This window comes from Xyrauchen texanus, chromosome 46 (assembly GCF_025860055.1).
Source record: "Xyrauchen texanus isolate HMW12.3.18 chromosome 46, RBS_HiC_50CHRs, whole genome shotgun sequence".
NCBI lineage: Eukaryota > Metazoa > Chordata > Actinopteri > Cypriniformes > Catostomidae > Xyrauchen > Xyrauchen texanus.
In genome coordinates, this window is record NC_068321.1 from 25,503,196 (window position 1) to 25,523,387 (window position 20,192).

The following is a 20,192-nucleotide window of genomic DNA, read 5'->3' on the forward strand; positions in this document are numbered from 1 at the left end:
TTAAGTTGTGCGCACTCATGTTTCCAAGATGCAAGTATTATAATACCGTTCACTTGATGGGTGCACCACATGACATTTCAAAGACATATTTAGTCTTTACTTACTAAGGGATCAAACCACACTGGCAAGATGTGCAATGTCCGCAGAACTGAAGGAGAACTCATTAAAGTCGAGACACCGCAGGAAGGACGATGCACGAGGAGGAGAGATCGTCCAATCATCATTAAACTCCATGATGGAGGCCGGTGACAGGCCAGATCTTTGAAAAGGTCACCCATCAACTCTCACTGGCTGCACACAGGTCACTCAGGTCGACGTAAACATGAGCAGTTTCATACAAGATCACAGTTCTTAAATGGAAAATGCTGTCATTGTTTACTCACCCTTATGCTGTTCCAAACAAGTAAGACTTTCCTTCAATGGAACACAAAAGATGTTAGGCAGAATGTTAGCCTCAGTCACCATTCACTTTCATTGCATCGTTTTCAAATCACTGAAAGTGAATGGTGACTGAGGCTAACGTTCAGCCATATACCGTAAGACAGTATGGTGAGTAGGATGTAGGATGAGAGCTAAAACCATCAAACTATGAAGCACACTTTGTGGAATCCAATTATCTCGAGTCATTTGAGTTTTCCTGACTTAATTTGCTTCTCCGCCTTCCTGAGCATTTTGCTACGAGTTCAACTCACCCAAGGGGATTTCAGCAAACCGAGAGAACAGTGTCGATAGTTCTCGATAAACAATCTGAGAAACACATTTAATCAGGTTTAAGAGAGTCGAGGTTTATCGAGCTGAACAGGCCAGAAGAAACATCTCCGACAAACTGGGTTTTCTCTACAGTTGGAGCTCAACCAGTTCTGCACCGAGCACACATAAGAGACCCGTCAAATCCAACCAATCAGGAATCAATCGATGTCTGTCACGCCTTTTTTAACAGATGTGTTCAATTATGACCTCAGTCTTGTTGTAGTTTGCCGGGAGATGACCCCCATGAGCAGGTGAACACTTTGGTGCACACATTAGGGTCCAGCAAAGTTAAAATGTCAGAGAGGACTGAAGGGAACTGGCAGGAACGGACCCTAGTCGAAATGGACAGCATCAATTTGACTCGAACGAAAATAGCTAGGAAGGACATATACACAGTCAAATAATCACTGATGAAGAATTGAGTGTTTACACGAGTTACAACTGCCAAAAATCTAAAAATCATCAAATCATCAAATTAATTGGTTTCTTAACTTTTATTTGATGATTCGTTTTATTTTGTTCCATTTTCTAACAAGGTAGAAATGTCTATATTCTTTATTATTATTATAATTATTTTAAACTAAGTTTAGCTCTCATGTTATGACAATGTTATAGCTTATGTAATAAGTAGTTTAGTATTATCTGAAACACTTGAGACATACCGTACAGCAGTGCTGGACTGGTAATCTGGCATACCGGGCATTTTCCCGGTGGGCCGACGCATTTTGGGGCCGATCAAGGGCGGACTGGTCATCGGGAGAACAGAGCGGGCCGGTGGGTCGGCAGCGAAACGGGACAAATGGGCCACGAGCAATGGGAGGGAGAGTGCCCTGAACTCGGCCACGCCGTTGTTGGGGTCCACGATGGAGGATGGTACGTTTTGTTACGTTAACTCTATACTCTGCTTGAAAGCTTCACTTTATTTAGTTGACCAGCTACTGGAAGCTTCTAAAACAACCAGATCAATTTAACTGTTACACTTGTGTAACATCACCATGCAACAACTGTTTCATGCAGCACAATGAGCTAGCTAGCTAACAGCTAGCGGTCGTGTTATTGTTTTGGTCAGTTTGTGTCGTGTTTTAGATGATGTCATAGCAGTAGAGGCGGGGCAACTATGACGATCAGCCTATAATCCCACCCACGTTGAGGCGGCACTAAACTGCAGTGGAAAAGCAAGCTCAGAAAAATAAAGCGAGACGAGTCGAACCGTAACATGCCGTGGAAAAGAGCCATTATATAAAATGTAACGAAAACAATTTTTGTCTTTAGAATAACGTGTAAGAATAAACAGTGTTGGGTTACTCATAAAAAGTAATCCACTACAAATTACTTCTCAAAAATTGTAATTAGATTACAATATACATTTTTTACTGATTATTTTATCCAAAAATGAATTACATAATTAATTACTTTAAAGTAACTTTTTTTTTTGTGCTTAAATTCTAAATAATTTTCTGAATTTAGGAAATATCAGGAATTTCGATTTCTGCCATGTTCATTGTCGCACGCAAGTTAGAGGACGCACACCGTTTGGCTGTCATAGAAACGCAAACAGAGGTACATATTAACATAAATCACGTTTTAAATGTGTTCTACGGTAACATTTTTAGAAACGCGTAATCAAAGTAATATACTAAAAAGTAATTAACTTAAATGAAAGTAACTGTAACTTGATTACAATAATTTAAAATGTAATTTTACACTATTTTGACAAAAATTACTTTGATTACAGTAACATATGTGTAATCAGATTACACCCAACACTGCTAATGAATCGCTCCCAATCATAGACATTCAATAAGTGAATATTTTGATTTCATGTTGACCTAAATATTGTATCATACATGTCCGTAGTACTACTAACAGTGCGGGACGTGTTATGCATTGAAGTTTACTCTAAAAATAAAGTAGATTGTTCAAATCACTAACCATAAGTATGAGTAATAATGATGCCTTAGTAAACAGAGTTTGATATATAACATTGTAGGTTGTGCTGATAACAAATGCTTCAAAATACAATGATTTTAAATGCTCTTCGAGGTCAGGCAAATTCCTGAAACATTTAAATGCGTGCACAGTCACGAGCACACGCATTTAAGTGCTTGTCCACGTTTTAAGATCTAACCGCTGGTGCACGGCAAAGAGACTCTCCCAAGGGCCATTGCGCCAAAAGTTCAGGGTAGCCTGCGTGAAGAAACCACACACACTTTTTACCAATTCAAGGCTTTTCGCAGTTCATGGGAGATCCTTTAAAAGCAAAACGACGCTGGTTCTGATCGTTTGGAAACATTTAATTCATATGTTAATCAATGTTTCATTCATTCATTTCGTCAGGAAAAATGGCGTGACACGGCAATGCCACAGTGTAGCGTCTCTTCCCCCTTAAACACACACACATACACGCTTTGAGTGACAGCCTGTCTCATTGACTGCTTTCCCTCTAAAGACGGTAACAATGATGCGGAGGATGAGTTCACACCGCAGACTGAAGCGGGAAACACAGAGAGAGAGAGACGCTTTATAAAACCGCTAGTTACTAAAACACATCTATCTGCAGTCTGGAGGAAAGAGCGGTTTAACTAACAAAATTCAAACTGAATTCACTCCATAAATAACATCGAAACATTTCAACTGCTCTGAAAGTAAACGCAGCATCATTCATCAGTGAAAACCTCACAACACCTGTCAAGAACATTTTCACAGCACATATATCACCCCGGAATCAAAAAGAAATAAATAAGATATTTAATTTTGCTTAAAAACAAGAAGAGCAAAGAGACTCGCACTGTCTCTACTGTGTTTATAGAATTGCAGACGTAAATTATAAAACAAAACACATGCATTATAGGAGCTGACGGAGGGGCCTTAGGCCACACAGGCACAGGATGAGCCTTTACTTTTGCAGATCATTTATGAATTTAAGTTTTGAAGGACATTAAGTCCCACTGCAACACTATGTGCCGAGGAAACTTCCCTAAAAACAACAAAAGAGCAGTTTCCTAAACACAAAAGCACTCTTCTGCTCTGACCAGCTCTGCAGAAGGATTTCTTTTTTACTTTTTTGAAAATCCATAGTCTGGGACCTGACGGCCTTTAAGCCAGTTCGCAGACTATGGATTTTCAAAAAAGTAAAAAAGAAATCCAAGCCTTTAGGCAGCTCCCAAGCAACCTAAAAACCACCTAGAACATCCTAGCAATTGAGAAGCATCATGCTAAAAATGACTAAGAACACCCCAGGGACTGCATAGCAATGCCCTAGCAACTGCATAGCAACAAGCTAAAAAGCATTCTGAACTCCTGAGAAACCCTAGCAACCACCCAGAACACCCGAGCAACAGCATAGAAATGCACATAGCAACAAGCTAAAAAGCATTCTGAACACCTTAGAAACCACACAGAGCACCCTAGCAAGTACATAGCAACAAGCAAAACACTAAGAAGGGCTTAGCAACCACATAGAAGTGCACTCAAATTCATTTAGAACACCTCAGGGACCGAATAGCAACGCCCCATCAACCACATAGCAACAAGCTAAAAAGCATTCTGAACCCCTTAGAAACCCTAGCATCCACCCAGAGCACCCTAGCAACAGCATAGCAATGCACAAAACACTCCGAAGGGCTAAGCAACCACATAGAAATGCACTCAAATCCATTTAGAACACCCCAAGGACCGTATCGCAATGCCCTAGTAACAAGCAAAAATAAATAAATAAATAAAAATCGCTCTAAACACTTTAGAAACCCTAGTAACCTCCCAGAAAACTCTTGCAATCGATTAACTGCACAATAGAAACTACCCAGAACACCATAGCAACTATAAGGAGGACTGCATAGCAATGCACTAAAAGACACCTCAAACAGCCTAGCAACCACATAGAAATGTGCTAAACACCACTCCGAACACCATACGGACTGCTTAGCAACGCACTAAAAGACACCTCAAACAGCCTAGCAACCACATAGAAATGTGCTAAACACCACTCCGAACACCATACGGACTGCTTAGCAACGCACTAAAAGACACCTCAAACAGCCTAGCAACCACATAGAAATGTGCTAAAAACCACTCAGAACACCCTTTCTATGTGGTTGCTAGGCTGTTTGAGGTGTCTTTTAGTGCGTTGCTATGCAGTCCGTAGGGTGTAGAAACAACCCAGCCAGTACACCTTAGCAACCGACTAGCTAAAAACTACACAGAACAGTTTAGCAACCGCATAATCAATGTCCTAGTAACCACTCAGAATACCTTAGCGACGCCCTTCATGGCAGCAAGTTTATAACAAGCAAGCAGCACTATAATTTTCTTTGTAAAAAAGTACAAATCTAGTATATTTGTGCATCTAGTGAGGGGTCACAGAGTTCATATCTTTCACAGAGCAAAAGAGCCACTCCAGAAACAAAACTGACAGCCATTAAAACGAAAACACAAAAGGAAATAGAAAGGCTCTTCCCAGTCTTAATGTAGCATAATGCATTGCTGCTAAATCTCTTCCTCTAAAAGCCTGAGAAATGTCATTCATAAAACGAAGAAGCAAGCATTGTTTATTTTTACCAGCAGCATATGGAGTCATACAGCTTCAGCTGCGAGATTTCTGAGAGACTTTACATGACTGGAGAAATGGCGACAGAGTTGTTTTGAGAATGAAAAGTCTTCGAAATGTTCAGCATATAATGACTCAAATTTCAAGCCATCATATGGCTTTAGAAGACAACTTTTATGGTGCTTTTTTTTGTCATTTCTTAGCTTAAAAGACCCTTATGTTGAAAACTAGTGATTCCTTCAATGCTGTTTAGCAGGATTGTGGACTCGAATCGCATGACTTGGACTTGCGACTCTACATAATCAAAGAACTTGGACCACAGAGTTTAGTGCACTGTAAATTTGTTTTTGGCATGAATTATTTTGCATGCCTCATTGCTTAAACCAGCTAAAGGAAGCACTGTGGACCAACAGCTGCCACCCATACCGTAAAATATGGGGTCAGCCTGTATTAAAAGACGAAATGATGCATCCCATATCGAATGAACATGAGACGTGATTTGTCCCATATTTAAGCTGGTCAGATGTTATCACGGCGAAATCATTCCAGATCAGTAATTTAACATTAAGTAGGAAATTTGCTGGAAAGTAATACAATAAATAGCCAATGCATTTTTCTATTGCATAGTCTTCACGAACAGAACGTTAAAACGAACATATATAAGACTCTCAACAGAGTCACATGGGGCAGTGGTGGCTCAGTGGTTGAGGCTCAGGGTTACTGACCAGAAGGTCGGGGTTCAAGCCCCAGCACCACCAAGATGCCACTGTTGGGCCCTTGAGCAAGGCACTTAACTCCAGGTTGCTCCGGGGGGATTGTCCCTGTAATAAGTGCACTGTAAGTCGCTTTGGATAAAAGCGTCTGCCAAATGCATAAATGTAAATGTAAATGTAAATGTAACCTCCTCGTGGTGGTGATTAGTGGTTCTCGCTCTCAATGGGGCGTGTGGTGAGTTGTGTGTGGATCATGGAGAGTAGCATGAGCCTCCACATGCTGTGAGTCTCCGCGGTGTCATGCACAACGAGTCACGTGATAAGATGCGTCCAGATGGGTCAATAAACATGGTGAACTGTGCCAATGCTTCACGAACCGTGGGTGGCAAACCGTATGGTTAATTTTTTAACTGTTACACCGCTATTGCCGAAATATATTATATCACACAATTAAATAAGATGTGCATGACGTAAAGGTACATAAAATTGGTAAAAAATTTTATTTAGCATTATATTTACCCGAAATCTCATACTGAGATTGAAAATAAATAAATGTAAAAAATATATATTTTTGTGTGTTTTAGATGGTTGATTGCAGCTTAAACTTCACATGTCAAAAATCGCTGGATTTGCGCAAGTTAGGATTGTGAATTACGTCTTTTAAAGACATTAAATTGTTTTGTTTAGACCGTTTACGATGAGTTTTATTGACATTTGCCTTTTTATCATTAGACAAGACAACTAAAAGTTACAGGGAACAGTTGGGGAGAATGAACGGTGAGCTCATGCTTCCAATCTTTTTAAATGATCATTTGTTGGACATTAATGATCATTATTGTGGTAACATGATGGCACGTAACAAGAAAACTAACAGTGATTGGTAGTTTACATGCCACAGATCCGTCACATGCAATTAGGTGTTTCTTGGTGCTTTCAAATGGGAAAATCTATCACCTGATAACGATATTTTAAAAATATCAAATATCTACCGAAATATCGTCCTTATTGATATCTGTCGACCACTAGTTCTTTCGGTTTTTTTTTGTTTAGGAGTATTAATACTCCTGTAAAACTAGTGTTAGCTAGTTAGCGTCAAATGTTGTTCTCAATCTATACTGTGATAAACAGCAATTTTACTACAAAAATTGTATGTAAAATGCTGTGCGGAGACTTCTGAGAACACTTGAGTGATGACTAAATGCAGCCGGTGCCAGCCATATATCACTTCAGTCTATTATGATGGACTTCAGAGGATGAACTGATGCCAACTCCAACCTGCATCACCTCGGTCTATTGATGGACTACGATCTTGAAATGAAATGCTTAGACTAACTATTGCCAACAAAAGCCTTCATCAGCCAATTAACAAGGACAATTGCATCTATGTGAACTTCTGCAATTAATCAAGATGGACTTCAAAGACTTTGGTCATTAATCTTACAGTTCAAACACAATCGATGTTTAATCACTGACCCTTAAACCTACTTAGTTTAATAATTTTAAACCATGATTTTACCTATACATAATTAATATTTACATGACATTCATAATGTTAGCCAGAGGGGAACTGGCCCCCACAGTGAGTCTGGTTTCTCCCAAAGTTATTTTTCTCCATTAATCTACATCTTATGGAGATTTGTGTTCCTTGCCTCAGTCGCCTACAGCTTGCTCACTTTGGTTATTAATACAATTATTATTGAATTACTTATTTTTAAACACGATTAAGAATCGTATTTTATCTAAATTGCACAATGATGATTCATCGACTTTATAGACATTACAGTTTTATCGTCTGTTAATGCTGATATTCTGTAAAGCTGCTTTGAAACGATGTGTGTTGTGAAAGCCGCTATACAAATAAAATTGACATGACATGACATGACTCTTGTGCACTGGCTCTCAAAACTAATCGGCCGAACAGGAAAATATATTACCCAATGCCGATATATTAAATTACTAACTGTTGGCCTATTTATTGGTCAACCAATAGTTCTTTTGAACAAATTATTTTAATGACTTGTTCAAACCATTTTCGCAAAGCTTTAGTAGATCACCCAACTGTAAGGAATGATTTTGTTTAGGAGTAAAACTGTAATATGGGAACAATGTTGCTAAAATGGGAACAGTTCATATTATTATTACATGGACATCATTACTAATACTAGCACACTATTGTTAGTGTTGTTAAAAATAATGTTGCTATATTAAACAACATTTGATGCAATCTACATACAGTATATAAAATGCCGTGCGGAGACTTCTGAGAACACTTGAGTGATAACTCCAATTTAGTCTTCCTAATCGTCCAAACGAACCGATACCCTAAAATGAATCTGACTTCCCAATACTATTCTGATATGGACAAACACCTCAATCAATCGGTCCTCCTGTATGATATTCAAAATGGCGAAAAAACATTTAGACCTACATTAAAGAAATTAACCCGATCCTAAAGACCAGAATAGAGACTTGGAGGACTCTTTTGACTTGTACTAGTAAGCAACACCCTAGCAACCTTTGGAAACCCCCCCTAATAACCACATAGCAAGAGCCCCAAAACACCCCTAACTCTAGTTTCCTTGCAAGTATTTCCCCTACACATCAAGTCATTGCGTCAATACCTGCCACAGTGAGTTGCGCGGTTCGGCTGCTGATTGTTCCCAGATTGTCGATGGTTGCTACACACTGATAGACCCCCTCATCAGGCTTATTGTGTTTGGAGTGGACCACAGTGCTGATGAGTAAAGACCCATCTGCGAGCTGTCTTCTCCGATCGTCCGCTGCTAGATTCAGGAACGTTCCGTCCTTCTTCCATTCTACCCTTACTGGAGCATTACTAATGGCCGAGCAGTTCAGAACGGCGGGGAGACCACGTACGGCCATCGTGTCAACGGGTTCCACAGAGAACCTGAATGGAGTGAAGCCCCGAATATTAGAACCTGAAAAAAAAAAAAGAGAAAAATGCATTAAAAGGGGATTTACGGACTATACACAATCAAGATGTTTTCTATGGGTTACTCCAGTTGACCAAACAAAATGTCCCTTTCCAATAAAATCTCAAAAATATCTGATATTATTTTTTTAACTTTACAGTTTGTACTCCTGCACAAATAACTCAATTGCTGTTTCTGGAGCATTGCTATCGTGAAACAGAGAACAGATATCAATGTTGAACCCTTATAAAAAAAAATAGTTTTATAATACTGTTGAGTTTCAAATATGGCTGATTTCGAGTGGCTACATCTTTCGGATGAGACGTTAAACCGAGGTCCTGACTCTCTGTGGTCATTAAAAATCCCAGGGCACTTCTCGTAAAGAGTAGAGGTGTAACCCAGGTATCCTAGCCAAATTCCCCCCATTGGCCCTTATCAATCATGGCCTCCTAATAATCTCCATCCCTGAATTGGCTACATCACTCTACAATCTCCTCTCCGCCAATAGCTAGTGTGTGGTGGGCGTTCTGGGGCACTATGGCTGCCGTCGCAACATCCAGGTGGATGCTGCACACTGGTGGTGGTTGAGGAGATTCCCCCTATACTATGTGAAGCGCTTTGAGTGCCTAGAAAAGCGCTATATAAATGTAAGGAATTATTATTATTACATGCTGTTAGCCAATCATAACTTGCCTTGATGTTTTAAGGAGGCGCTTCAGCCAAAACAGAGCGTTTCAGACAGAGAGCCAGAGAAAGGCTGGGAAACAATCATATACCAAATGATGAATGTTTTGGTGCAAAAGAAATAACCAACAAAAAAAACCTTAATAACATTATCAGTTGACCCTTAGGGAAGATAATACAATTATAATTAGAGAGAATTGTGTGATCCCTTTAAGCATTAGCATTCAAGAAAACAAGCCGTAAATGGACAAAAGATGATATAATCACTGGAATTGAGAACAAATATTACGAAAGCCAGTGTGCTACTGGGTATACCACAAAAATGGGTTGCAGGTTCGTCTTATTCGGTCACGAACACCGGGGGGAAACAAAACAAAATGCATTAATAAAATAAACTAACCTCATTATAATGCATAGTTAAATAGCAGAATAAATAACATTTAAAAGAAAAAAAATGTCCAATATATTTTGTTGTCGACGTCAAATTTGTGTGTCCAATCAATTTCTATGGTAGGTTGGTCTCTGTCACTCCTCTGGTAGAAGCTAGCAAAATTACGTAGACGCCAACACGGACAGTCAGCTTGACTAGCCCCAACAAAACTACACTAGGTAAAACAAAGCAACCAATACCGCTGATATTCATGCAAATTATGTCAATCAGACGAGAGATTACAGGTTTTCCATCTTGTTCCTCTTGTTAGCGAAGCGATTTCCCTTCTGGAACATTTATCAATCTTTATTAAGTTACTTTCCACTTTCCCTTGTGAAACAGCTAAGCAAAAATAACTCTGGCTGACATAATTACTTGACAATTGTTGTGACGTATAATTAAAATACATAACAGCGTCCAGTCACCAACTCGTACTGTTCAGACAGCGATAATGGCCAATTATCTGCACCAGCGGTGTTGTGCAAAAACAATTATGGGAAGACAGTCCTTAACGTAGCAAACAAGCTGCTTCTTACTTTAATTACGTGGGAAATGACAAGCTTCTAGAGCTCGACACAAAGCGCGGAGCGCCAAACAATCCCTGAGACTCAAGCTAATTTGCTTGGTCGCTTGTTTGCCATGAAAGGTAATTTGATACTAAAAATTGGTACCTGGAAAAGGTTTCTCAAGACATAAAACAGATGCAAAACGCAATTATATAAATCTCTACCGTTTCTGTAATTACAAGGTTTATATTATAAAAATCTATAGATTAGCAAACTTAAAATGTCACTATATAATTTATTTGAAAATCAGTTAAACGGACACCAACTGAAAATGTCTTTTACAAGCACCCAAATGACAAGGTTAGGTAAACATCGAGGAATTACACATTTGGCAGTAGGGGAAACATGTCAAGGTGTCTACTCTGACTAGTAAAAGTCAATTTCCTTGAAGTTCGGTTGTTCGGTTCATGCAAAACGTTCCCATGCAAGTAAAAATGGACATTTGCCATCATTACCATAGATGCCAATTTTAGAAAAGGCAGCAGGTTTACATTTAGACTAATATCGCCATATGTGCCCATGTGGTGCCAGAGTTTATGGCTGTCATTGGCTGGCTGTGAGTAATCAGATGGAGTCCAGAATTGCTGTTGGAGGGTTAAAGTGATGTATCCTTGACTCAGAAGCCCCGAGACGGGCAGAAAATGAGGCTGTGTGCTTGATAAGTATAAGCTGTTAGCCGTAGCCTGCACACTTGGGGGGAAAAACACACTTCAAAACTCCCAGTCAGCGAGACCTCTCGGAAAGGGGCAAGAGCTCTCCAGAGAAATGAAATACTTGTGAATGAACGAGAAAGTCATTCTGACAGATGCATAGAGTGAGAGAAAAACAACCCAGAAGGTATTAGGAGGGAGGGCAAGAAGAAAGCCAAGATACAAAACAAAATCAAGGAAATTGGTTAAAGTGTCACACATTATTTACTTCCTGCATCTAACAGACCGTGACAAGTTTGGTGGAACTGTTGCATTGTGGGAATGCATGTGAGTGGCATTTAAGATAACAGATAATGGTGGCGAGCAAAGATGAAGTGTGGAAGGCAACACAAGGATGCTTTAAGTGGGGATACAAGCGGGGAAATGCGCCTTCGAGAATACGGTCAACGTTGTGTGTCCATTTGCAGCCCTAGTTTCATAGTTTTACATACAATCCTTTACATATGGGGGAATCTCATGAAACCGTTCAAGAACATGCACCCATTATATTTCACCCCAGAACAGAAAATAAATAAATAAATAAGAGATTTCATTTTTCGCAAAGAAAGTAAGCCCTACTTTTTATTAATAATTAACTAAATAAAACATTTTGTACAATGGCTACCATGAATATTGATTAAAGAATGAAGAGTAGAAGTCGACTAAAAGAAATGTGAACGCTCCGAATTTACATAACTCAATCAGCCAATTTCACACTGCAATTATGACGTGGTCGCGAGTGCAAGGTTTGCAATGAATTTGAATTTGTCTGTAAAACATTTAACGTTTAGTTTAATAATTAAACAACCTAAGCTTATGGATTAAGGAAATGCTTTGCCACCTCAACAGCGAAAACAAGTGTAGGCAGTTCAAGTATGGCCGAGTTACCTTGTGGCAGTCTCACAGCTAGCTCAGCTAATGATAATGTCGTTAGCATTAGCATAGAGCTACTGCTTCCAACCTGGATGATGACACTTGCCTGGATGATTTGGGGATGGATGGACCCATGCAAGTCATACAGTTTGGTACCAGAAAGAGATCATTTTGCCACACCTGGTTTCAGAAAAGAGACTGCTTGAGTATCCCGTTAAGGCAGATGCGGCTTTCTGATGCCCCTGCAGAAACTTTAGCATTAGATGTGCTACACAAATCGAGCAGGAATCTAGACTTGACCCAGCTTTTACAACCAAAGGCTTCCATGACTGGAAGCAAGCCGTGGAAACAAATAAAGGGTTAAACAGACATGAAACGTCCAAAGAACATTTGACTTGTCATAGTATGTGGAGAAAAAAAAGGTAAAGAAATCTTAATGCTACTGAATACAGATCAAATACAGAGAAATGGATACTACATTTCTTCTCTTATTGATGTTTTGGAGTTCCTGGTGTCTAATCAGTTGACCCTGAGGGGTAATATCGAGGCCTTGGATGAAATGGACGAAGGTTGGTGTCATCAGGAAGGGCACTCAGTTGGCCCAAATTGTGAAAACCGTTCCAAAAAATGGCCCCTACAAAAGCCATGAAAGTCAAAACGAACTCATTGCCGTAATGAGCAGCATTGTGACTGACACGATAGTGAAGGAAATCGGTGATTCATGGTTTACGGTGAAAGTAGACGGAACCAGGGACCCTACTGGAATGGAAAACATTTCCATTGTAGTTCACTACATCAATGACAAAACACTGGAAGTTACAGAACGACTGCTTGTGATGACCATTGCACATTCGGTGAAGCACAAACCATCACAAACATCATACTTTCAGAGCTAACCAAGGCAGGCTTAAATACATCTAAGATTCTGAGTCGATGGAGCCGAAGAGAAGGCGGGCAAGTGTTGGAGTTCAGCGGCTTTTGCACAGAAATTTGGCTGGGAGGTACCTTACGTACACTCCCTAAACCATCCGCTGCACTTAGTTGTCGTGCATGCGTTATCCGCATCAGCATGCTTTATAACTTCTTCTGTAAACCCATGGTTGCCCTGCATTATAGAGGTGACAGATTCAAACATTTGCTTGACCAGAGGTGGAAAGGCCACCTGACAATTATTGCCATTATCCTCAGTTCATGCGAGGACATTTCATCAGTTCTTGAGCATGCTAGCTCGGCAAGGACTTGAGCTGAAGTTTGCTTGGAGGCAGTTGAACTGTTAAGGGCAGTAACAGATCAAAGCTTCTTGTTAAATGTGTAAAAATAGGCTAAACTACACCGATCCGAAACAACCTGCCTAATATTGTGTAGCTCCCCCTCGTGCCACCAAAACAGTGCCACTGTTTTGCCAAATATTATTTAATCATTTATTTTTAAAGGGGTCATGACATGAGAAACCAAATTTGCCTTGATCTTTTGGTATATAAGAGGTCTTTGTATCATTAAAACGTCCTGCAAGTTTAATATTTTAAGACATCCTCCCCATTCTAAACGAATCATTTATTTAATCAAGCTCAAAATACAGCTCGTTCTGGATTCATGGTTAGAAGTGACGTGTCGGTTAGAAGTGACGTAACAGCGTTTGCATATGACCGCCTCCAGCACAAGATAACTACGCTTTAAGCGCAAGACAGCTACGCTCATTTCAGTATCGCCGTGCGCCTCACAAGTGTTCAGTCGATGGACAGCGAGCTCTGACAGAGACTACTTGTGCACAGGAAAATTACGATGCCACACAGATGTGCTGTTCCTGGCTGTGGTCAAACAAAACCACTGAATAAGCTGCCGAAAGATCCAGACGTCAGGGAAAAATGGATGCAGTTTATTTTTTGCGGACGTCCCAGTCACGGCAGTGTTAACTTAAGCGTTTGTTCTGTACATTTTAAGGATGACCGTTTTGAGAACAAATCTCAATATGATGCTGGCTTTGCCAGAAAACTGTTGCTCAAAGATAAGTCCGTGCCGACTATTCTGGGAACAACGACGACGCAAACTGTAAGTAATCTATTTTAAACTTTAAACTACTTTTTAAAGCGCAATTTCATTCATTATGAATAATCACAGTGTTTTTACTTAGTTTACTTGCATATTGTTCTGGCTGGGGGCGTCAATAATTGATACATAGGCACTGACGTTAGCCAATCATAACAGTGGGCGTTAACACTGAAGTCTTAAATGGAAAACGCCCCCAAAACAGACTGTTTGAATCAGAGGATGAGAAACAGGGTGGGAAAAGGTCATAAATCACTAGATTTTAAAAGTTTTTCTTAAAAAAAAAATATATTAATACTATAATTGCACCTAAGGGAACATAATAATACAATAAAAAAACCCATGTCATGACTCCTTTAAACAATTCACTTTTTTGATCAAATTACACAATCCATGACTCTAAGACTTTATAGATATTACAGTTTCATCTGTTAATGCACGACTCCTATAAAGCTGCTTTGAAACGATGTGTGTTGTGAAATGCGCTACACAAATAAAAATGACTTGACATCAATTCATCGCCTGCAAATCTTCTAAAAGGTAAGATGCCTTTTGTTTCAGTGCAGTGACATTAGTTACGTTTACATGGACCCTCATAATGCGATTAAGGCAATAATGTGATTAAACGGAATATTGCGATTATGCTAAAAATCAGACGGCAAGTACGTCATTTCAAATGGGATTGCCCTCGTGGGAGGAACACAACAACATCCAGTGTGCATGTTCCAATTCACAAACAAGTGACTCTTTAGTGATTCAAAACAGACAAAGCAACCAGTGTAATCGTTAAACAAATGACTCTTATGAACAGATTCTTTTTAGTGAATCAAATGAGACCGGTTCTTTTAATAAATCATTCAAAAAGACTCACAAGCCGACTGACTAATTTTGCTTATGCCATGCTGTATTTAAAGCTACATATTTGCAACAAGATGTTTTTTGTAATATTATTTTATAAAAGCAATAATCAGAGTATTGGCACGTAGCATGCCAATGTATTGAAGAGGTTTGCCCAAACCATGTAAACATATTAATAGTCCTTCTACTCGGATTAGCAATAATCAGAGTATTGGCGTATATGTCAACGTAGCCATTGTTTCAGTCACTGGTATGTGGGTATGTGGCAAGTTTTGGTCATTATAATTTCCGTGGGTGATTTATAATTTATGCGTATAGCCTTGCTCTTATGTGACGTTAATATGATGGCATGATGGTGTTTTAGTGTGTGCCACGTTTCATCTTAGATTAAAAATGTTTATTAAAGGATTATTATTCTAATTATTATTTTAGTGAGGTGAGGTGAGGTGGACGTGGTTGGCCCCCCCAGTGATACATAGGGCCCCCTCATTCCGAATGCGCCAACGCCAACCCTGATGGTCCGTTGCATTGTCCGAAATAAATGTGCATGCTCAAAGCCGAGTGTAGCCGCCCTTTTACATTTTCTCCCAAAGGTTAATGCTCTGTCAAGTTTTAGATCAACAAAACGACCTCCCATTCCTAAACCTTAAACCTAACCGAGTGTCAGAAAGAGCAAATGTGAGATGAAAACACAACCGCGTCATTTTGTGGTGCTTCTATGACGCTTTAAGCTTGCGTGCTCTTCAGGACTCGTACCCGCTCCTTTACATCACAAGTGCAACGCTCTATCAGTCGAGCAACCACACAATTTGATCACACACGTACAAGCTTGTAAATGTAGTTGCTTATGTAATGCAAACACTAAAACAAGTCATGTGCTATAGTAAAAGTGTTTAGATGTCATAAGATAGCATGTTTATGAATGAAGTTCTTTTCACCAGGAAACAGCCACGATACGTAACAAGCCAAGCAAAAATACAAAGATGTAGGCATGATAACAGGATACTACGAGACCAGGGTTGATTGAAATACAATGGATTATTGGAACAAAACTGCAAAAACTCCTACCTGCATCTTTCGCAATGTTATAAATACTACAGAGTCAGTGTTTACACTATTCAAGAAGTCAACCTAGCATGACTAGTTGACTCCGTACATTAAACTGGGATAGTAGAAAGTATATTAACACCTAATCAATTACACACTTCGCCTTAAAGCTTTGTAAACAGCCACTGAAAACTCTGTACTTGAGCAGCTTTCCCCAAAGCATACATCTGTCCCACAATGCCTGCTATTGAAACTCTCTCCGTCGTCTTCATTCATCTTGCAAAAGCAATCACTCGCCATTTTTCCACTTTGCCTCTTTTGAACACTCAGAATTAAGGCTAATTCAGTATATTCAAGCTAAAACCATAAACATAAGACACTTTTCTTTATTTGAAAGTAATACAGGCTGGTTTCAATACATTATACCTCCAGCAAAGTGTTGAAACCCGTCATTAACAATCAACATGTTATAAATAGCTGCCTGTCAGAATTCTTCACACTTGCTAATCAATCAGATTGCACAGATTTCCACAATCTCGTTCTGTGGAGCATTAGCATGTTAGGATACTTTACCTCATGCTGGGACTTATTACAGATTCAACAAGGATAACAACACATACTATCCATCTCCATAAGACCTGTAGGGATGACAGGTGGGGTTCTTCATCGTAATAAAAGCAGGCCTCATCTGCGTTTAGTGGGCTTCCTCCCTGGAGAGCCCATTTCTACCTCATGAAACATGGAAATTGAGTGTCCCAGAGGGCAAATGTCCCAATGTCCATTTCCACACCTCTTGATTCTCAACCAGACTCAGAACCTCGAAGCAAAGCAGAAACCAGGAACAACCATTGATTGAACCCAAGAATATAATGAAATATTCAAGATTGGGGGACCAAGGGTAAAAGTCTAAACATCGGACAAAGAGCATATTGATCAACCACTAATGTAAATATAATGGGGATGTGTCCTGCCTAAATGTCAGTGGTGGTTTCGGCCCTCATTAAACTCATTGACCCAAAGTCTTACATCATCTGCTATCCCAATAAGCTAATTCAATTCATTTTAGAGTAATTCTTTGGCTCCAGAAAAGATATATAAATATATTTGGTCCCACTTTATATTAGGTGTCTTTAACTACTATGTACGTACTTTAAAATACATGCAATACAATGTACTTATTGTTGACAAAATTCTCACAAGATTCGCATTTGCTGCAACTGAGGTTGAGGTTTGGATAGTTTAAGGGATCAGGGTTAGGGGTAGTGTTATGGCACTTCTCCACGGCACGTTACGGTTCGACTCGACTCGCTTTCGTTTTCTGAGCTTGCATTTCCACTGCAGTTTAGTGCCGCCTCAAGTTGGGTGGGATTATAGGCTGATCATCATAGTTGCGCCGCCTCTACTGCCGTGACATCATCTTAAACATGACAAACATTACTGACCATAAGCAATAACACGACAGCTAGCTGTTAGCTAATAGCGCATTGTGCTGCATGAAGCAGTTGTTGCATGGTGATTTTACACAAGTGTAACAGTTAAATTAGCCAGGCTGTTTTAGAAGCTTTCCAGTAGCTGGTCAACTAAATAAAGTGAAGCTTTCAAGCGGAGTATAGAGTTAACGTAACAAACCGTACCATCCTCCATCATGGCCGAGTCCAGGCCGCTCGCCCTCCCATTGTTCGCCGGTTTAGATAGCGTCCATTTGGTCGAACCACTTCCACTTTTCCTTGATGGTTCTGTAGTCACTTTTACATTTTTTGTAACTTTTCCCTACACTGTTGGTAGGTCCGGTGGTAGCAGTGTGCGGCCAACAGCTGAGACACTTCCTGAAAGACTTTTCCCGTTCGTCGCTAACGAGTGGACCGTCTGCACCTCGTTATTGACCACGGCGTGATTTTGCACGCAGCCATTTCTTTTTTCACAATTCGAAAGTCGCGTGAACAAATGATACTGCGATCGCTGTCACTTTTGTAACATTAAAACTAGTGGGTTGATGTTGTGTGTCGCAAATCCAGTGACGCTGGTAGTGACGATTCTCTCTGAACAAAAGGATTTTGACGTCACATTTAGTATCGAGCGGATTCGAGTTGTACCGTGCCGTGGAAAAGCTCCATTAGGTTTAGGATTAGGGGTAACGTTAAGAGTGTTAGGGTTAGATTAGGGTTAGCACATAAGTACACTGTATTAAAGCTTAGGTCCAATTTTTCTATAATTAATTTCTGAATACAACATAAAAAATAAACTCCAACAGGACATCTTTTCCAAACTTGGGCATCAAAGCCTCATTTTGTCTGATATGGACACAATGCGTGTTCAACCCTGTTAGACACAAAACCATAAGTGTTTGAAAATGTTTCTAAAGGATGCTTGTTAACAATATCAAAAGCTACCTACAACTTGTGTCCATCAAATGCAATAAATGACTATAAATCTACTATACATGCGAGTGAAGCAGAACGCTGAAGCCAGAAACTGACAAATTGTGCATTGTTGGTCTCATCATTTCTATTAAAAATATGCGATCAATTCATAATTTGATCAAACGCTGTTTATTTTTATCACAGCAAGAATTACGTTAATTAATAGTGCTTTAAAAACTGTAATCATTAAAAAATGTCAAATTAAAATCTGTATATTTTAACATAAGGTAATGCATTATGAATTAACATGAACTAATAATGAACAATTGTATTTTTGTAAATTAACAATAGCCAAGATTAATTAAATGTAATGCTGTAAAATATATTGTTCATTGTTAGTTCATGATGCTACAATAAAGGCATGTTAACAAAAATAACCTTATTGTAAAGGGTAACCAATTGTCTTTACAATTATTTGCCTAAAATTTGTATGTAACGGGGTTGAGGTTAGCATGACGGGGTTGAAGACTGCAACACGTTTAAATGGACACATCATCATACCGTTTTTCCCATATGAATTACTTGGTAACATTTAATTATCTTAGTTTTGGATTGGCATGCTTGTCTGGAAGTTATACAGAAGTCAGGACCTACACTTAAATTACACATACAATTTAGTTCTTATTTGATGAACACAAGCAGCTAATATCTCTACGCATTTGCAAGTAAACAATAAAAAAAACTCTCCAAATGGAAATAAACTGTTGTTTTACAAGACTATATTTACAGCAGCTCATCTCGACAGAAGCAACGGTACTAGAGGGATAATTTGCAGTGAGGTAATTGATTACAGCAAGACAATGAGGGCTGATTCTTTGCGCTCTACTCTTTCATCCCTCACACGAGTGAGAACAAGCAGCCGGGCCCACGGGGGGGCATTATGGGAGTCCTCCGAGAGGCTGGAAGGAGGTTGTGGGCCTGTCAAATTATTTTCCCCTCCAACGAGTGAGGTTTCAGCCGTCTTCAAGAAACAGCGGGAGGGGGAAGTCACTTCTGGTCCATTGACACAATGGCAGTGTTCAAGGAGGCTCCGACAAAAACTTTGCCATTAATCAAATTACAATAATAAAGCTCTACTGTTACAAGCAAACATGGCAAAGGCTCAAGAGTGTGCTGCGAAGAAATTGCCTCCTGCTCAGTGAAGTTCAACCAACTTTTCCCTGAACTCTGGCAGAAGAAAATGGCCAAGTATCCCACAACTTGAACATCTGTGTATGTTGGAAACAACGATCCAGTCCAAAGAATGCTAATATAGCCATCCCTGCTGAAAAAAATATCTTAAACCTGCCTAAAGGCCAAAGTATACTTGGTAAAGTGTATAAGAGAGTGTACTTTGAAAGGCTAGAGCGCTTGACCGTGCAAAAGACTTAATGGCCGACGGAAAAACATATTATACCATAGTCTGGTTAGATGGTTAGCTGGTCTCCCAGCCTGGCCAAGCTGGTATAGCTGGTCTCCCAGCCTGCACAAAACATTTTCAGTTTTAAGATTTGTTTCATTGAGTATTATAATATTGATCAGGCATAACTAGAAGCAAAACCCTTTTGTATTTGTCAATGGGTATTCAAGAGCAAGGTTTATGAATGACATTTTGTTTTGTATGGATTCGAAAACCTTGCAAGTTGCTTGAACCACAG

At 39.5% G+C, this 20,192-nt stretch overlaps 1 protein-coding gene across 1 annotated transcript in view; it reads right to left on the reverse strand.

The window, feature by feature from the left end:
* Positions 1 to 20,192, reverse strand: part of LOC127638490 (neogenin) — a 143,499-nt gene that overhangs the window by 82,455 nt on the left and 40,852 nt on the right. The window contains exon 2 of the mRNA XM_052120042.1: positions 8,631 to 8,948. Within this exon, the coding sequence (XP_051976002.1) occupies positions 8,631 to 8,948 (318 nt within the window). The remainder of the gene's footprint in view (positions 1 to 8,630; positions 8,949 to 20,192) is intronic.